Raw genomic sequence first — 18253 nt, 5'->3', positions numbered from 1 at the left:
TGTCCGAGACTGTCATGACAGTCGAGTTGGAGCGAGAAGCAATTATTGTCGCTTGATGAGTATAGAGTGGCAGTGTTGTGGTAATATCCGGTAAAGCTGCAAGGTATGGCACCTAAGTAGGCGATAAGATGTAAAACAGATGCTTGCTTCTTCCCATTGGGACGCTTGCAACTGTACACCTCGATTTGTAGAGGCACTTTAGACTTTTCGGATACACAGCAGCAGCCCTTTCTGTGCCAGCATCAGTGAGGGTAACTAGGTACTCTTGGCATCTTTAAGCATGGTAAAGAGACAGGCTGCAGAAATTTGGTGGTGCTGGTAAATGGGGCCAAGGTAAGCTGTGGCATAAATGCATTGTCTTTTAAGGAGAAAGAAAAGAGGAAAGGGAGATTGGTAACCGAAGCCGATAGCAACTAGGCTTGTAGATAGAGAATATAGAACGAGATAAGATAAATAACTATGATGAGGAAGAAAATAGTATAGCTGTGTGTACATAACAGTAAAAAACTAAAAAATAGAAAAGGCCGGGTGGATAGGTATCAAGCAGTACAGTTGGCAATAGTGTTGCTGTGCGTGGGAGATGAAGGTCTAGCTCAAAAACAGTTGGAATTTTCAATCAGAAGAGAATAATACATAACTGCCCGCCTAGGTAGTTAACTACCTCATGTAAATCCGCTTTGATGTGCGAATATCACCCTGATCGTGGCCCAGGCTCGAACTGACCTGGAGCATTCGTCACCGAAGGGGTAGGTATGCTAGCAGGTTATTAATATGTGGGACGCAGTCTTTTCTTCTGATGATAAGAAGCATGTGGTGGGCGGATATGCACGGCAATTCCGTTACTATCATTAGCCCACTTAACTCAAGTCAGGAGGGTCAAAGTCGGAAACATCCTAAAAAAATATCAGAACTGGGGATGCAGCGCTCCATCACGGGAGCAACTATCTTGGGTTAGGTAATTCACCTCCCTAAAGTCTGCGGTTGCTCCTGCTCCTTGGGCCAACTATTTCAAGCACTATATGCGGCTGTTTCCCCCTCTCGACAACCTACTACATTGAACTCATCCACCAACAAACAATCCACAACCTCTACGCCCAAGATGCGCTTCGCCATATTATTCGGGGTCCTTGCCCTTGCCATCACTGCCACTGCTGCTCCGGCTCCAGCTCCGCAGGACCAACCTCCTTGCGTTAAGCTTCCTGAGGCTTTCTGGACCTGCATCTCAGATTGCCTCTACAAGATTTGTGTCAACGTCCCCGATGCTGTTCAATGTAACAAGGACTGCGATGCCAAGTGCAGTACGCCTTCTCACTCCTGCTGCCTTTACTTATGCATGTTCTAACGGTGTTGACAGAGGCCATCTACGCTCCCCACTGCGAGCCTGGTCCCCACTAAATGGACGGTGCATGTGGGCACATATTATGTTTAGCCATGGCTATTCACAATAAGAGGATGCTTTCTATTGCGAGGAATGATAAGATAAGCGCGGGCTACCGCCACACCTACCTAGAGAGTTGCATAGGTATCACAGAGAAGATCGCTCTTCATCAATAATTACACATGAGGTAGTGAAATTCATGGCATTTGTGTACTTGAGCTTGCTTATATCCTTCATGTGTAAATGCACCATGAGAAGTCGGGAAAATCACCAGCGTTTGCAGTTTATTTTGGCAGTTGCATACAGTTCTGTTGGAGGTGGGGCTCAGGTGATGCAGCTAAGGTAGAAATGGTGACATCATTTTGGGTCCACTGCTCAACTGAGCTTTATGTAGGTAGGTGTTTGCATTCATTCTAGGTATCTACCTCGTGTCCAGCTCACTTCAGGACTTTGCACCAAGCAGAGAAATAACCATGATGACATTGACCAGCCTCCTATTGCAACTCTTTATACTCATTGGGCCCTTTGCTGCTGGGGCGACTGTTATTGTCAACGAGCAGCATCCTCTCCCGAAGATCGGTAATAGTATCTGGAATACGCAAGACGATGTACAGAAAGCGTACGATATGTTTGACTGCTTGCTCCTCGATGACAGACTAACGTGAGGTACTACACCGTAGGCTCCAGGATGCCGAAATCATCCCTACTGGTAAGTTCATATTATCAGACCCCATGTTGATCACCAGGGTAGATGCTGAGCTTCACCATAGTCATTGACGATTTTCTTCCTTCACTTTTGATGAATGCCACATGGTCTTCCCATCATCACACTCACGCCGACCTTGGCAACACCCTCGAACCTTCCCTGCTCGAATCAGCCCCTTCAGTAAAACTGATGGCATCCAAGCCTACCCTCTGGAAGAAAGGCGTTACTTACGTTATCACCATGACGGATCCGGATGCTCCGTCGCGCGATGATCCGAAATGGTCCGAGTTTTGCCATTGGATCGCAATAGGCGTGCCGACCTCATCTGGGATTAGCCCCACCTTTTCTGATGAGATCATGAGGTACAAGCCTCCATCACCGCCCGAGAAGACTGGGAAACACCGGTATGTTCTGTTGGCATTTGCCCCCGCCAACGGTACTACTGAAAAGCTGCACTTGTCGCGGCCGAATGCAAGAAAGCATTGGGGATATGAGGTTGGCGATGATGGAGACAAAGACACGAAAGGGGTGAGAGAATGGGCTGCAGAGAATGGGCTTGTTCCTGTTGGTGAGTCATTTTTCCAACCAAAGTACGCCATACCTTACCTGCTACAGCAGTCGCTCATGATATCTTTTAGGTGCCAATTTCTTCTATGCTCAAAACAAGAAGCACTGAACCAAGTGAGGGATTTTGATTGCCTTGGTATTCGGAAGCGTAGCCGAGCTTGAGTGGTCTTTTTTCATGTTGAAGGGTTGCTCGGCTGGCCGCGGCTTGCTAGTTTGTGAACACAAACCCCTTTCTAGCCGACTGGCGGCGTCCCGACACCGGGACATGGGGCACTGTGAAGAGTCCGCCCTTTGGAATACAATCGGTATCACGTTATTATCCAAATTATGCACGATGCAAGTCCAGTGTGGAGGATGGGGTACCAACTTGGCCCAAACCGTTGACCGGGCAAGTGGGGGTGTAGATCAGTCGAGGAACCAAGTGCAAGGGTTTCACTATTTGACATCGAGTCATCCATGACTCATGACAACCAATCCATTTGACGAGTTATTAGGGCATGCTTACTATATTGTCCATCCTGATCTGAACTGCTTCACCCCCAGGACTCCGGACATCCACAGTCAACCACCAAGTCATCATGGGCGACACCACTTCAGATTTACCCACATGCGGCCGGACCAGGTCTGAACCTGTCAAGTTTGGCCGCGCCCTTCGCGACTCTGAATTCTTGTTCGATCCTTCGTACCGCAATCTCAACCACGGTTCGTCCATCTCCCGGTCTTTGCTCCTCCTTTTAACCAGGCTGCAAACAAACGACTTACTGACACCGTGGCAGGCTCATTTGGCACCATCCCCTCCCACATCCGCAACTTGATGAGGCAATATCAAGACCAAGCAGAAGCGAAGCCCGATCCCTTCATCCGATATACATACCCTCAGCTCCTCGATGAGTCCCGCGCTGCCGTGGCCAAGCTTTTGGGTGTCCCAACGGAGACATGCGTCTTTGTGTCCAACGCCACCATGGGCGTCAACACGGTGCTCCGTAACATCATATGGAACAAGGATGGGAAAGACGAGATCCTGTACTTTGAGACTATCTACGGCGGGTGTGCAAAGACGGTGGATTATGTGGTGGAGTACAACCGTGGATTGGTTCACAGTCGATGTGTGCCCATTCTATACCCCTGTCCAGACGGGGATATCGTTGAGAATTTTGAGAAAGCGGTGCAAGAGGTGGAAAAGGAGGGGAGGAGAGTCAGGCTCGCGCTGTTTGATGTGGTCAGCTCGAATCCCGGGGTCCGGTTCCCTTTCGAAGCCATCACTGCTTCATGCAAGAGGCATGGGATTCTATCGCTCGTTGATGGCGCGCAGGGGATAGGCATGGTAAAGCTTAATAACCTCGGCGAGGTTGATCCAGATTTTTTTGTGTCCAACTGTCACAAGTGGTTGCATGTGCCGAGGGGTTGTGCGGTCTTTTACGTCCCTTTGAGGAATCAAGGACTGATCAGATCGACGGTGCCGACTTCGCATGGGTTTGAGGCGGCTGAACTGCAGGGTGGGAACTTGAAAAGGGTGAACCCGCTGCCGCCCAATGGGAAGGGCTATTTTGTGAACGGCTTTCAGTTTGTGGGGACGGTGGATAACGCGCCTTACCTGTGTGTCAAAGACGCGATCAAGTGGAGGGAGGAAGTTCTTGGTGGTGAGGTGAGAATTAGAGACGAGCTGATCAAGATGGCAAGGGAAGGGGGCAGGCTGGTGGCGGAGGCGTTGGGAACTGAGGTATTGGATAACAAGGAGGGAACGATGTCTGCATGCGCCATGACCAATGTGGCGTTGCCTTTACCGGCAGAGGATATCGAGGCAAGTGGAGAGGAACCAGCAGTTCATTCCTACGTCCTCGGCACGCTCATGGAGGAGTATCAGACTTTTGTAGCAGTCTTTGTCTATCAGGGAAGGTGGTGGGCCAGACTCAGCGCGCAGGTTTACCTTGACTTGCAGGACTTTAAGTGGGTTGGAGGAGTGTTGAAGGATGTTTGTGACCGGGTAGTGAGAGGTGAGTACAAGGAGAGCAAGGTACCTGACACTTCTGTGTAGTGGTTTTATTGGGTAACCTATCCAGCCTGAAGCTACGAGTATAGGTATTCTACAGCAGTTTTGCTTTTGTCCGATTGGCCCAGTCTTCTAATTCCTGAATCTTCTCAACATGCATGGGTCCAATCACTTCCACCTGGTGAATGTCTTCATCCGCCGCCTGTAGACTGTGACTGATGACAGCAAGTGCCGAGTCTTTCCAATGCTGCAGTCCACTGTGGTGATTCCTGACAAGGACCCAGAAAAAGAAAACCAATGTGATCAGCTGCACTGCCAACGGGAGAACAAGCCACGCCCACTCAACCTTGTAGTGCACAATGGAGTAGACACTAATACCGGTAGCGGTTGCATCGCTGGTTGATCGCAACTGAAGAGTCATGCTCTCCGCCATTCTTTCAAATCTTTCAATGACAAGTTGGTCAGTGATGTCACCTCCGAGAAAGGCATCCCCCATGCCGGAAGGCCGATGAATCCGACTACGATCGGGCGGCTCGCCTGCATAAAGCGTGCCCATGAATCGTGTTGAGGTGAAAAGCAAAGTGAGGGCCCCAATGTCTGCCAGGGACACCTTTAATGGAATTGCCGTTCCGGAGGAATCCACCACTGTGTCAAAAACACCAATGAACCTCCCATCATCTTGTCTTTCTACAACGCCAGACTGAAGCCGAATCAACTCTTCCTTTCCGATCGAGAGTTTGCTGTCAGATACAGAGATATCAGAATAGCGATAGGCGACAAGGCTGAGGTCACATTCGGTAACCTGCATCTTGCTGCTGACGAGTTCAAAGTTGCGAGGATCCAACTCTGATCGAAATACAGCCATGCGAGCAACAGTGTGACCCACAGTATCACCAGTCCAGTCGAATGGAGAGGTATTGATGTTTTTGATTTGGTGCCAAAGGAGGGACTTGCTTGCAACAACAACAACGGGTTGGTACGAAGTGAACGAGAAGCGGGTGTCCAATGTGACATTTCCCGGTGTCGTGATATTTATACCTCGAGGGGAACCTTCGATGGTATCGTCCCACCCTGAAGCACGCAGAGTTGCTTCTGTGACATTCGCACAATCACTGCGAAAGCCTAGCGAGACATAGGGCTTGCTCGCCCCGGGATCTGGCCATGTGCAGTTCGAGGTACAGTTGAATATAGCAGGGCCATCAAGGTTGAATAACCCTCTGTAGATTGCACCCTGCATCGGGCTGTCGGCAGTTGCAGCTTCAACTTGGAAGGCACTTGGCAAACTGGCATCAGCACCACCGCCGGCGGCAAAGTTTGGACGCCCACTAGCGATGTACTGATGAGCAAGCCCAAATGAGGCCTTCCCGTCGTCACTTGGCACATCCCACTCGGTAAGCTGGACCGTCTGTTGATAGAATGGACCGACGGCGAGTGACAGGATCATGGCAATAGCACCTAAGCTCGCCATTGTCTTCATCCTCTTCACTAATAGCTCCAGGCATTTCCACAGAGTCCCTCTGCTGGTCCCGTCCAACAGATCCAGATCAGCCAACGAACGATTCTTGGCCTTGAAATAAACCCATTTGTACTGGCTGATAGCACTGCCGAGGACGAGCGTGGTTGTGGCGTTCGCAGCTGTCGCCAATATAGACAACGTCGTTGGAAGGCTGATGATTTCCGCAAGTTTGCTTTTATCGGTCCAGTCAGTAATCGGACGCCTGTTGAATGCACAGAGAATAGCGATGATGGCGACTGAGCATCCAATAGTGACAACCATAGACACTACTTCTAACCACCAGGCGTGCCACCAGGCCTGACTCCGAGCTAATCCGGTCTCGTGTTTCTCTGGGCCTTGGTTAAAGGTATAGGCCTCCGTCACAGCCACTTGTGGCTCGTTTTTGGGCTGGTGTTCGGGGTTGAATGGATCATGCTCCATGCTGTTGAGTAGATAAGGTAGGTAGAGACAATGACACGAAGTTCACTGATGATGTCTGGAAGGGGCCGGAAGGGGATAAGAGGAGGGAATATTTTCGTTCGGCCGCAAGGATTTTGCCCCTTGCACAACATGAAGGAAAGATGTGATTGATCGCCAACGCTAGCTACCAACAGCAGCATATTGCTGTTGCATTGGTCATCCTGACCCACTCTAAGCAAAACTATTACCTTGGCAGTGGGACCTGAGTCACTAGGTCTGGCCTTACCGTGCTATTTGGAAACCTCCCCTCGTATAATATTAAAATTAACGTAATTTTTTACTTTTTTAACGTTAACTTGTAAGCTTATTAAATAGATAAAAAATAACATGAAAACTACTTTTATGGAAATTTATTTTAATGATTCTTTTATTAATAGTTTTATTACTTAACGAAGCTTATTAGCTTAAGTACTAAAATTTTTTAGTAACATTGTCACTTAATTAATTATTAAGCTTAAATTATTGTATACTTTAATAAGCTATTAAAAAAACTATAAATAAATTTCGTTTAATGTAAAAGTTAAATATTCAAAGTATTAATAATAATAATCTTTTACTATAGTACAATAATACTTAAAGAATTCGATTTATTATAATAAATATTAATATTTTATAAACAAAATTATAACATATCGACATTTATAATTATTAATTCCGTGAATAATAATAAGATATTGATTAATAGTTTCATTAACGTCTTATTAATTAATAAGTTTATGGAATTCTGGAATTTTATTAAAGTTAAAATATAGGAAAGTTAATTAAAACAAAATTTAAAAAATAAATTTAAAATTGTTATAACAGAATAAAAAAGTATACCATGAAAGGAATTCATAATTAATCATAATAAACATATCAAAACAATAATGATATTAAATAAAAATTAAGGGAATATCTTAAAAATACTAATTTTCGGAGGATAGTAGGATTATAGGAAAATTTAAGTAAAGAAAAACACTTAACAGCTTTAAGTAAGGAGTTAATTGAAGAGTATATAAAATTTGTTATTTTAATTTACAATTAACAAAAACTTTATTTTAGTAATAGAACCTAAAGCTATTAGGTCTGGCCTTACTGTACTACCTAAAGACTCTCGCTCGTATGATAATCACTTCTTACCGTATTTGACAGTTGCTGCCTGCTATGTAACGTTTGCTTCAAGTAGATTGGACATTCCATGCCCCAACAATTACAGCAACCCCCTGAGCCAGCGTGTCACAGTTAAGCTAACAGGACGGACAGTACGAGAGGCGCGGGACGCCCTCAGCCAATCGTTAGATTAGATAAGGACTAGCCAATCAGGGGATGATCAGGGCGATCGAGACACGATCACCATGATCACAAGAAGGGCCAATCAGGACGTGATCAGGGCGGCTTGGCCATGATCAGTTCAGAATCCTGAGGTCTTTATATACGGAGGAACTGGCCGGTGTTAAATAGACAGTTCCGCAGTATGCAATACAAGTCACAATCAGATCTTGATTATTGTGATTGAGACAAGCCATTTGTTGTACACTGTTTAGCTGTACCGAACCAGGATTGTTCAGAAGCTAGTATCCCTTTCAGAGGTTCTGGATAGGGTTTCGTTACACAGCGTCAAATCTCTTGCCTGCATGCTCGCTTGCTGACTTGGCTCCTTGGGAGAAAATGCGAGAATGCTGCCCAACCCGCCCCCAAATTGCCAAGATGCCATCTCTGTACATTCAGCGGCCATCCCACACTTGCGGGCCAGGCATCTTCCTGCTGTTGAGCTGTTGAACCTGTCGGTTTTGTCAGCAGCCCCAATACCTATCTTTCTAGACTGTATCATGGCATCACTCACGTCATCAAAGTCCCATATATTGAACACCAACTTCCGTGTGCTTCTGCCTCGTGTGCCTCGGGGAACCGTGCTGTCGGTCCTGGGCTAAGACCGGTGCTCTTCCACCCAGCGTTCAGCACTTCAACGTGGGCACAAGAAGGGTAGAACTCGGCTCCACCTCTCTGGCTGGCCCAGATGCAGTGCCACATGCTCAAATCGTAGCAAATACTTCCCCGGTGGGGTGGCCGTTGGGATTTGGAATGTCAGTGGGTCTGCAAGCAATCGCCTGCGATTGGGAACAAGTGCACCATTAGCACGCGGATCTTCGCTCCAAGAGGGAAAAAAAGGCAGGAGCTTGAAAAAAAGCGTGACGTACCAAGTTTGTCGATATGCCGATTCTGCTGTGAGGTTGGGTATGTTCCAAACTCCCAAATCTTGAACCAGTCACCGTCACCCGCGTAATTGGAGATGATTTTTCCAGGAGGGACGGCAGAGAGGTAAGCAGCGTATGCCCCGGGATGATGGATCCAAAATGTAGGCTTGAACCCCACGGTGTCGCCTGCTGTGATTGTCAAGACATTTGTTGACTGTCCATTGGCCCCTGCTCGGTTACATCGAATGTCGTTCTTGTCGGTGATGTGAAGTGGCGTTTCAGCAGGGACGGGGCGGATGTACTTGAAAGGAGTGAATATTGTGTCGTTATGGAGAAATTGGTGGAAGATATCATTGAGCGTTTCTGTAGTCAGTATTGCTTGAAATATGTTCACCTACCTACAAGGTATTGTTTACTTATTTTCCAGGGAGTACAAGAAAGCGCTTACAGTGGGATAGGGCCCCTTGAGGGAATGACCACATGAAAATGATTGCTGTATAAAGTTGCATCTCGATCGGAGACTTTGCAAAGAGCTTGATGGTGGTTCGCGTCTTAAACAGCCACTGGTGCTAAAGCTCTCCACAGGATTATTTTTGCGCTCGAAGAGAACATATATAAGCCCGGCACCATACGCACTGGACCTCTCTTCATGGAAAACCTCCAACGGAAGACATTTGCCTAAATCTTCATGGCCGCATTATAGTTGTTCGATCAAGGTCGGTAAAAACTTCGTGCTAGCCGGTGAGGTTTGCTCTTCCAACCGCCTGACATACAGCCACAACAGGGAACGGAGTTTCAAAACAAGAACCCTTCTTGTAGTAACGGTCAGAAAATGAGAACCACTAACGTTTATTAAGGAACTGCGGCTGTTCTACCATGGCTAAACCATCTCAGTAACGCTACCATTGCCCAGTGTCCACCCGTTATGTGCAACGTCAAGGCTACATCAGAAGTCCTGATTTTTACATCAGGGAACTACCGAGAAAGGTTTCCATTGGCTTGGAAACTACCTACAGACGGCAATTCCGGGCGTCTACTTTGGGCGGTTCAATAGCTCCCTATTTTCCCCCGTCGAGGTGAAGTCTGGAACGCCGAACTGACGGTGAGAACAACATCGATAACACGAGCTGTATGCGGTCAAGAGCCAGAGGAGTTTTCCTATAGACAGCCCGTGGTGTGCCAAAGCTGCTATTGGGTCTTTGGAACCACGATTGACAAAACACCTACCTAGCTAGGTAGGTGCCTAATGTAGCATTGAAGGATATAAAGGCAATCGCAGCAGCGAAAAGCCTAGATAGGTAGGTATACCACTGCACATTCGACCGGGTACCTAAAGACTCCGGGCAACTTGACAATTGGAAGGTGTCATTGCATTCTAGGAAACATCATCAATGATTAAGATACCGTGCTGGCGGCCCCTGTGTATCCAAGCTGTCTGCATCTGCCAACAAGAAGTCCATGACCTTTGACTGTGCATCACTCATACCATACCGAGTCCCTTGCGCATAGGGTAGCACTCAACGGTGGACTCCGGATCTCCCCAACTCCCGGGCTTCTGCCCCTTCTCCCCGAGAACTCGCCAAAACATCTTCCCCTTCTCCTGTCCCGTTCTCTATCTATTACCGACTTGTATCGTTTCTGCCTGAACTCGGCAAGGTGCCCTTGCTCGTCTGTCCAAAAAAGTTTCTCCTCCACCCACGCGGAACGGGAAGCTGGCAACAGCACCACGACGTGAACATCCCTCCCAGTATGCCGTTTCCCTTGGAACGGCTGTTTTATGGAGCACCGCCGGAAGCGTTCACCTGATGTCGTCTCCGCCCTCTCCTCGTCGGATGGCTTGGGAGAGGAAGCAACTTCTACAATTGACTGGGTCGAATGTAACAGAGCGAGAAACTGTGGGATTGTGGCTACGATGCCATCCGCTGTGACCCCTTGCCTATCTTGGTAGGCAGCTTGTGGATTGAGGCAGGACGGTCGGCAGTGTGAGTGATGGCCAAGAATAGCTGCTTCATCAGCATCCAAGTGCTCGTACAGACTCCTTTGTACGGCAATAGGGACCGGCATGTCAGGCCGGTACAGGGTTGCATAGGAGGGGTGGCCCATTTCGCCCTTGGCCATCCAGCGAAATCGCTGGCTGTTTTGCTCGTGAACCAAAACCAACTTCCGTATCGCAGTATCCATGCGCATGTTTACCAGGACCTGCTGGGGTATGTGTTCCATCGCTGCCACTGGTTTTATCTTTGTTGCAAACGGTTCCCGAACATGGACATGGAGGTTGGGCGGTTTTCGGCGTTGAGATTCCAGATAACCCCCTTGGCTGACGAAGCCCATCAGTGGGGTCTCGACTTGGAATAGTGTGATGGTTCCCCATGGGTTGTCGTCGGACCAGGTGAGTACGGTCATATAATTTGTGCTACCCATATATTTTGATGTGTCGAATAGCTCGGTTTCTAGGCGTTCCAGCTCTCTTTGCCCAGTCTCTGGCGTAGGCAGCGGACGGAGTAGGACGCGATCTTGCTTAATCAGGAACTCTGCCAGTGCTTGCTCTGTGCGGTAGTACTTGTTCAGAACCGGCCTTGACAGCTTCCCAAGGCCTTTGACAGGACCTTTCAAGCCGAGACTAGATACTGCATCGAGGACCTGCTCTCTCTCTGACTGGAGTGAGGAAGAACGGCGCGTCAGTATCACTGGCGAGTATTCCTTCCACAGCATGAATCCATCTCCTTCCGCTTGGGGTTTGTCGTTGGTGAGTTCCCACTCCGCAAAAGGATATGTTTTGGCGTTGGCAGGTGTGTAAGTTAGGGCAGCCCTGGATGGTAAACCTGCCGGCTTAAATGTCGGGGATGGTTGTGGGGACGGGATATGTGTGACACTTCCGCCGAGATCAACCACAAATTGCACTTCCTGTTCGGTTTGTTCTTTGAAGTTGAAGCTTAAACCTGTGCGGCAGGAGAGGTTCAACTTGTCCAACGACTCGTGATAGAGGGCTTCGTTGGACATTTGAGAGAAAGAATCTGAAAATCGCCTCTGTTCACCCCATAGCTTTGACGCAACAAGTGAACGGGCATCCTGGTCATTGACGGGGTATGGGGGCAGCCCGGGACTGTTTTCAGTGGGTGAGGCTGTCTGCAATGACAATCGAGGCCGCTCGCCCTGCGCTGATAATGGCCATCGTGTGTGTTGGTGATTCATTATTTCCCTGTTGGCCACATTTGGAGTCAATGATGCGGCAGAAAGAAAGAGAAAGAAATACTAGAGATAAAGCTCAGTCTGGGTGGGAAGCTCTTGAATCAAGTAGAAGCGAGGCAGAATATGATGTCTATTTCAGTCAATGACCAGACCAACCCAAAGACCAACGCCGTGGTCAACCATCAAGCCGACCGCTGCGGTTGAAGATTGAACAGGCACGCCCGGTTGGTCGATCTTGAGAGTCGCAGTCAACCGAGTGTGGCACAGATTGGGTTCGAAACCATGGCACTGGCCGCGAAACAACAGCCCCACCTCGATCAGTCTTATAAGACTTACCTGTAGTGGCAGACCGCCAAAAAATCACTTCATTCCCTCTTGTCCATCTGCTTTCTTGCCCATCTTATGCCTATGTGTCACCCAGCGATGAGTTCTGTATCACGGAATTCTAATCAATCTACTCGAGTTCCTCATCGTGGCCCTCCTTGCTCTATGGAAATCCCGCCCCTCCGCCGTGGCCCACTTTGAAACCAACTCTCTCACCTGTGACCTTTGGTTGGCCCTGACCTCTCAATTCTTCGTCCAACCTTTTCCTCCTCCAGAATGTACCTCTTTTGTCGGCAAAACAGCGTCGATCACAAGACCAACACTGGCCTTGGCCTGGCCACCGCCCGCGTCTGACAGCAGCATGGTCTCACCCTGATTGTCAATGCTGTGGATCCAGCCTTGTTCAAAAACCCGGGGCTTCAGAAGTTGTTGTTTTTCCCAGCGAGGTTAATCGGCAACGTCATGGCCAGTCTGGCAGGAAGGAGGATGACTCGGGGGGCGTGGGCGTATGTCGATGCGGTAGATGCGAAGGGAGAGGAGAGTCATGGAAGATTGGTAAGAAATTGGGAGATCGATTCGTAAGCCATGTTCCATTTTGGTGCAAATATTCAAGGAACTTAAAAGTTTTTTGACAACCCGCAGGGGACACCACATGATGAATACAGAAGAAGGAAAGAAGGTTGAAGCTAAGCTCTGGTCCGAGACTATGGAGGAGCTGGAAAGGGTTGCAGGTGTCAGGGCATTTCTGGGAGTGCAACAGCAGTAAAAGGGGTACTTGAAACACGGGCAGGCAGAAAATTATCAAGACTGGCACACCTAAGTCACTAGGTAGTTGCGAGTTGTGACCTCAACGGACCAGCAGTGGCAATCTAAATAGGCATCGGACCCCCGCCCGTACCGGCATGACCAAAGCCATAAGCCCCAGATTTTCACCCCGCAATAAAGTGACAGGCTTGATCTTGTCGTGGAGAATTTAAGTGCACATCATTCCGGAGCAGTCAATACTTCACCTACATGACGTACCTATGTTCTGGGTGTTCACATTTCCCATCACCGTCCAGCATCTGAATTATTACCTGTTGCTGGTTACTCACGTAGGTAGCTGGAAACATATCTACCTATCTTGGCGTCAAAGATATAACCAAAGCCGTATTTCTTACGCATAGTGGTCTTGAATGTAATACCGAGTGTACATGGGTGCCGGGGGTCTTCTGGAGGCATATCTATGCGCAACAGACTTTCGTTTACGTTCACAAATCTCGCAGCAGGAGTACATGTCATTTCCAAAACACACCCCAAAACGATGATACCTTACTTATCAACAATCTCGGAGATCAGACGTTAGGTACCTTAGGTAGTATATAAATAAAAGAAGTCTAGAAAGTGCTCTCTTGAAAGCCAAATATCCGTCCAAATGCCGTACCAGACAATAAGTTTAAAACGAGGGTATCCAATGCAGAAATCCGACCACGCAATGGCGACAAAACACATCAAGGTAAATCAGACTCTCCACTCAACAATCATCCACCTTTTCGACGCGATATTCGTCTATAGTTTGTATCGAGGTCGGACTGAAGTCCAGGTACTGCCCATCTGGTTGCGGATTCATGACCAAGATGGTGAGCATGCAGCCATTTACTGCAATGACTTTGTACAGGACCGAGTTGCCGCGAATTCGAACTGTATCTCCGGGCTGGCAGGTCGGTTAACCATCGCATCGTCATGAAGAAAGGGATCCATGCTTGACTCACAGCCATATCGGACTACCTAGGCTGAATAGGTATCTGGAAAGATGTTGGGCTAGTTTACTGGCCAGAAAAAATCTACGTAGATGCTTCGTCAATGATATGGCGCGCTTATATCCCCCCTGGGTACCTTAGTCAATGACTCACATCTTGGCGTTGTCGATCTCTGTTGCGTGGAGATGAGGGGTGTGCAAATGTCCTACGACTCAAGAGATGAAGCTATCTTGTTAGATGTTGCCTTGAGTCGAACTCGCCATGGACCACAGAACTGCAGGCGTATTTAATATGCTCTGAGATTGGTGAGGCCAGCTTCCCTGCTGCCACATCATCCTGGGGAGGGCATCAAGAGCCTGAAGCCAGCGCTCTTGTGGAACCATGGGACCATGTGCCCAGTGTTAAATGCGGCAGTATCGAATAGCCCCGGGATGTCCCTCTTGGGTCTTCATCATCTCGGTTCTACCTTACCCTGGAATTCCGCCAACCCGGAAGACCAAGCTTGGGGTGGGAGCCCCAGCTTCGTGGATGATGTCTGAACCAGCAATCCGGTTGGTAGTGGCTTGATGCCCACCGCACGAATCTGTCCAACCAGACTAACCACAGGATGCAGACTGCTGGCAACCTTCTGCAGATATTCGTTGCCGGTGATTGGAGAGACGTAGATGGTTGCATTGCATAGCGTGGAGAATAGCTCCCTTTCGGGCTCTCCACCGGACCGGTCTTCACCCCGAACCTATAAAAGAGTCACACACCGCGGTCACCTCTCGAACTCGTCTTCCGAAGCCAGGCGATCCCACCCGTCTTAACCCGGCAACATATTTGCCATATTGCATCCTCCCAAGTTTGAGTCCTCTCTCACGACAGCCGACCTGTCAGTAAATCCATCACATCACACTGGGCATCGCCAATATATTGCTTAGGTACCTATTCTTGATCTTGACTCTTCGGGCTTGTTGTGCGCCCAGAATCTGGTTGATCATGTTGCGACCAGGCGCTATGGAAGGAACATCCTTGTTGCCGCCTCTTGGCTATCGTCCATATTCCAAAGGAGCCAAGCTTGAGAACCTACTGCGTACGGTACCTACCACGCTCTGGAAGGGTTGTGGTGTCCCAAGCTAACGCAGCCGGGAATATTACCCGCATATGTCACTGGTCAGCTAGCATGGGTTACGCAAGGACTGCCTAATGATGCATTGCTACTTGTGGGAACCAAAACCCAACTTGAGGTGGCCTGCATGACAAGGGAAGAGACCAGTGAACGTTGAGGACAGCATGCCCCGCAGTCTGACGGTCTGACCCCCTCCTTGTTGGTGCCCTCCGTGCCTCCCCACCAAACCCGGACATTCTGCAGCTAGGAATTAGTTCTGGCTTCTGATTGCCTCTGTTGAGTGAGTGAGCCCCTGAACTGACAATCTTGTTGGATCCCTAGCCACGCTGAAGCCCCTCTCAAATATACCTTCTCCCTCTGCGATGTTTCCCCTGCTCTGGAATCTACTCTGCTAAATATGTTCGATGACGCAATCAAATCTGGTCTACTGCCGACGTCGGCTTATCAGTGGAATCAGCCTCCGTACCTTTGGGCATCAACAACCTCGTGCTTTGTATCGCCGCACCTTTTGGCAGACCTTTCCGGTGCATGCCTAGCTGAACCTAACGCGGTCTCAATTTTCCCCGGCCCGCCCTTCCTTTGGAATACTCCAAAAACAACGGCAGTTATGCTTGCCGTCTTGTCCTACCTCAACCTCGCACCTGCTGCCACCAGTTGTAGTGAAGCTGGCTCACCATGTGTCATATTGGCAGCAACATTTCCCGGAATACTTAAACAGGTCTACCTCTCCACTGACGGACGAATCTTGTCAAAGATGAGATTTATTGTCTTGGCGGAATATTCCCAACAAGCGCATCAACCGCCCGGCAAGAGAGTCCATCAACAATGGAGCTTTGCAGGCCAACACACCCACCTGGCTTCCCGATAAAGATATTTTTCTGCTAGCTTTAACGCATCGGCATCCGGCACGTGTAGGCTACCAGTAACTAAGGTAGTCTCGGTGATGGTTAGGTACTTTGGCTCGCACAAAGATTTATCAGATCTCAGAGACCCAGGTCAGTATTTATCTTCTACTGGTATCTGATCAATTCATCATGGAATAATGCTATGTGGAAGGTTTCATAGTAACCTACTGCATCATTAGGACATTGTCATGCTTCTACGTTCATGTCACGTTTCTCGCCAGTCCGCACCTTTTCGGTAACATCAAATCCCATCTGTACTAGTGTGCAGTGCTACATGGCTTTCAACGTCAGATAACAGCTTCACGTTCACGTCTGACACATCAGCCCACATTGTTGACTGTTATGTTTGGACGTACTCCTTAACATGCCTACAGTAAAAAGAAGCCCAACTTTGCCTGCAGGTAGCCCAATTCCCTCACCTCTACTTCCCTAGATCTCAGATGGTGATTTGATTGGAGGCAATGCCTTGGCTTACCTACCTTAATTATGGGGCCATCGACCAATGCTAGCCTGTGCATCCTTGGCATTGTTATTGGAGACAATTCCAGCCCCGTATAAAACCCTTGCCGTTGGAGCATCAGGGTAGACACATGCAAAACACGCGGCAATATTCTGCTTCATGGCTGATAGCTGTGCTATATTATCCGGACTATAAGGCAAAGGAGTTGTTCATGACAAGCAATAGTTGAGAAGCTTTGAACATCCACAAAGGAATGAATAACAGAGGCTAAAACCAGCTGCAAAAACTTGTCACAATCAGTATTTTCATGGCAGAGCTAGGTAAGTATAGGCCAAAGGCAATCCTGATGGATCTCAGCGTTCTGTGTACCCATGATAAATTGTTGGTGACTTGTATTTTAATTTCTTTGCAATTACTTGATTTTCTTTGACATGCTGCAAAATATATGTATCTCATATGTCGACCTAGTATCATGTCATGCAATATATAGATAACTGCGTGAATATATCATTGGTATCAGACAGTTTGTGTTAGTTGCTTAGTATTTATGTAAAAGAGCAGCTCAAAGTAAATCGCAAATGCAAACATTGGTATTTTTTCACAGATTTGATGCATATACCTAATTTAGAAAGTAGTATAACGAACTCCTATCTAGAACTTCTGGAGGGGATACTAATTGAAGGCACTTCTGAACAATCCTAGTTGGGTACAGCTAAAGAAGACTCGATACCAAGGATTATAACTTATATTATATACTACAGAACTATCTATCTACATTAACTAGTTCCTCCGTATTTATAGACTTTGATCCTCTAGGTACTTCCGTACCTGGCTCACTTCGGCTCACTGGTGGGCGGTGGTGAGCCCTCATGGCTTATTACGCTCACTAGGTAAAGATAGTGATCCGGCTCACCTCTGCCAAAAGGTGAGCCTCCTATTACCTTATAGCCCCGCCGTTACACCTCTCTTCCCTAATTAGCTACATTGGCCCACTACAGTTTCCGCTCGGTGTTTCTATATAGTTAGTCTGTGACAAGTAGATATATATAAACAAGACGGTTCATAATAAGCTTCAAAGCTGCAGTATTTACTTACTTATAAAAACATACTTAGCTTTAAAAGAACAAAAGTTGTAGTCCTAGCACTTAAAGTTCAAGGAGTAAGTTACTAATATACCTATCAGTAGTTTTAGTAACTTAGACGTTTTTAATTTCTTTATAAGGGCTAACTGCTTTATAGAGCTTTATAAGCCGTAAAAGCTACTTTAGGATATTCGTGGGTCCCTTTTATAAACAATCAAAAAGAAGTTAGAGACCGTACTGCGGTTTCTAACTAAGCGTAACAGAGCAGCAATACTTTTCGCTATATTTTTATTTAACTATTTTACCTTTTAAATAAATTAAAAATATAGAAAAAGTTATTGAAAAATAGTTTAAAAGAGGGCCAATTAAACATTTTTAATTTATTTTAAAAATAGTAGAGTTTATTTTTAAATAAAATAGCGGTCTGCTAATTTATATAAGAAAAACGAGTAAAGAAAACCTTTAAACAAAAATAACCTATTAGGGCGGTGACTATAGTGCAGGTTTGCTTAGATGACAGTCAGGTGCTCGGGACTTAATTTCTAAGCCTGGCCAGTGGAGTTGCTCCGAGGTAGTTGTTTATTTTTAGCTACGGGCTATAGGCTTGTAATCACTCTTCTCCTTTACCTTTTGAGATCAGAATCCTACGAATA

General features: G+C 47.4%; 9 protein-coding genes across 9 annotated transcripts; 4 read left to right on the top strand and 5 right to left on the bottom strand.

Moving 5' to 3' along the window:
- Positions 1 to 886: 886 nt before the first annotated feature.
- QC761_300230 (uncharacterized protein) lies at positions 887 to 1395 on the top strand (the record flags this gene model as incomplete). Its single annotated transcript, XM_062877180.1, has 2 exons — positions 887 to 1298; positions 1355 to 1395. Exons 1-2 carry the CDS (start codon positions 1100 to 1102, stop codon positions 1393 to 1395), a joined length of 240 nt encoding a protein of 79 aa, XP_062732898.1. The 5' UTR covers positions 887 to 1099.
- Positions 1396 to 1851: 456 nt separating this feature from the next.
- On the top strand, positions 1852 to 2760 carry TFS1 (carboxypeptidase Y inhibitor; the record flags this gene model as incomplete). Its single annotated transcript, XM_062877179.1, has 4 exons — positions 1852 to 1997; positions 2059 to 2087; positions 2149 to 2652; positions 2723 to 2760. The coding sequence occupies 4 exons, from the start codon at positions 1852 to 1854 to the stop codon at positions 2758 to 2760; spliced, it is 717 nt and encodes a 238-aa protein (XP_062732897.1).
- Positions 2761 to 3229: 469 nt separating this feature from the next.
- QC761_300210 (uncharacterized protein) lies at positions 3230 to 4794 on the top strand (the record flags this gene model as incomplete). Its single annotated transcript, XM_062877178.1, has 2 exons — positions 3230 to 3353; positions 3428 to 4794. 2 exons carry the CDS (start codon positions 3230 to 3232, stop codon positions 4684 to 4686), a joined length of 1383 nt encoding a protein of 460 aa, XP_062732896.1. The 3' UTR covers positions 4687 to 4794.
- On the bottom strand, positions 4736 to 6577 carry QC761_300200 (uncharacterized protein; the record flags this gene model as incomplete). The annotated part of the gene is made up of 1 exon (XM_062877177.1): positions 4736 to 6577. The coding sequence occupies one exon, from the start codon at positions 6575 to 6577 to the stop codon at positions 4736 to 4738; it is 1842 nt and encodes a 613-aa protein (XP_062732895.1).
- A 1742-nt stretch (positions 6578 to 8319) lies between these two features.
- Positions 8320 to 9299, bottom strand: QC761_300190 (uncharacterized protein; the record flags this gene model as incomplete). Its single annotated transcript, XM_062877176.1, has 4 exons — positions 8320 to 8359; positions 8439 to 8645; positions 8844 to 9168; positions 9239 to 9299. The coding sequence occupies 4 exons, from the start codon at positions 9297 to 9299 to the stop codon at positions 8320 to 8322; spliced, it is 633 nt and encodes a 210-aa protein (XP_062732894.1).
- A 967-nt stretch (positions 9300 to 10266) lies between these two features.
- On the bottom strand, positions 10267 to 11982 carry QC761_300180 (uncharacterized protein; the record flags this gene model as incomplete). The annotated part of the gene is made up of 1 exon (XM_062877174.1): positions 10267 to 11982. The coding sequence occupies one exon, from the start codon at positions 11980 to 11982 to the stop codon at positions 10267 to 10269; it is 1716 nt and encodes a 571-aa protein (XP_062732893.1).
- A 318-nt stretch (positions 11983 to 12300) lies between these two features.
- On the top strand, positions 12301 to 13226 carry QC761_0047250 (uncharacterized protein). Its single transcript, XM_062872421.1, has 2 exons — positions 12301 to 12881; positions 12946 to 13226. The coding sequence occupies exons 1-2, from the start codon at positions 12766 to 12768 to the stop codon at positions 13067 to 13069; spliced, it is 240 nt and encodes a 79-aa protein (XP_062732892.1). The 5' UTR covers positions 12301 to 12765; the 3' UTR covers positions 13070 to 13226.
- Positions 13227 to 13508: 282 nt separating this feature from the next.
- Positions 13509 to 14060, bottom strand: QC761_300185 (uncharacterized protein; the record flags this gene model as incomplete). The annotated part of the gene is made up of 2 exons (XM_062877175.1): positions 13509 to 13996; positions 14055 to 14060. 2 exons carry the CDS (start codon positions 14058 to 14060, stop codon positions 13817 to 13819), a joined length of 186 nt encoding a protein of 61 aa, XP_062732891.1. The 3' UTR covers positions 13509 to 13816.
- Positions 14061 to 14504: 444 nt separating this feature from the next.
- Positions 14505 to 14717, bottom strand: QC761_0047230 (uncharacterized protein; the record flags this gene model as incomplete). Its single annotated transcript, XM_062872420.1, has 1 exon — positions 14505 to 14717. One exon carries the CDS (start codon positions 14715 to 14717, stop codon positions 14505 to 14507), a length of 213 nt encoding a protein of 70 aa, XP_062732890.1.
- Positions 14718 to 18253: the final 3536 nt, after the last annotated feature.

This window comes from Podospora bellae-mahoneyi, chromosome 3, assembly GCF_035222275.1.
Source record: "Podospora bellae-mahoneyi strain CBS 112042 chromosome 3, whole genome shotgun sequence".
Lineage (NCBI taxonomy): Eukaryota > Fungi > Ascomycota > Sordariomycetes > Sordariales > Podosporaceae > Podospora > Podospora bellae-mahoneyi.
This window is presented reverse-complemented; position numbering and strand designations above follow the sequence as displayed.

Excerpts from the sequence above, each read along its gene's own strand:
- QC761_0047250 (XM_062872421.1), top strand. The coding sequence starts at position 12,766 with ATGGCCAGTCTGGCAGGAAGGAGGATGACTCGGGGGGCGTGGGCGTAT. Across the intron at positions 12,882-12,945 it reads AGAAATTGGGAGATCGATTC|GGGACACCACATGATGAATA; the intron begins GTAAGCCATGTT and ends GACAACCCGCAG.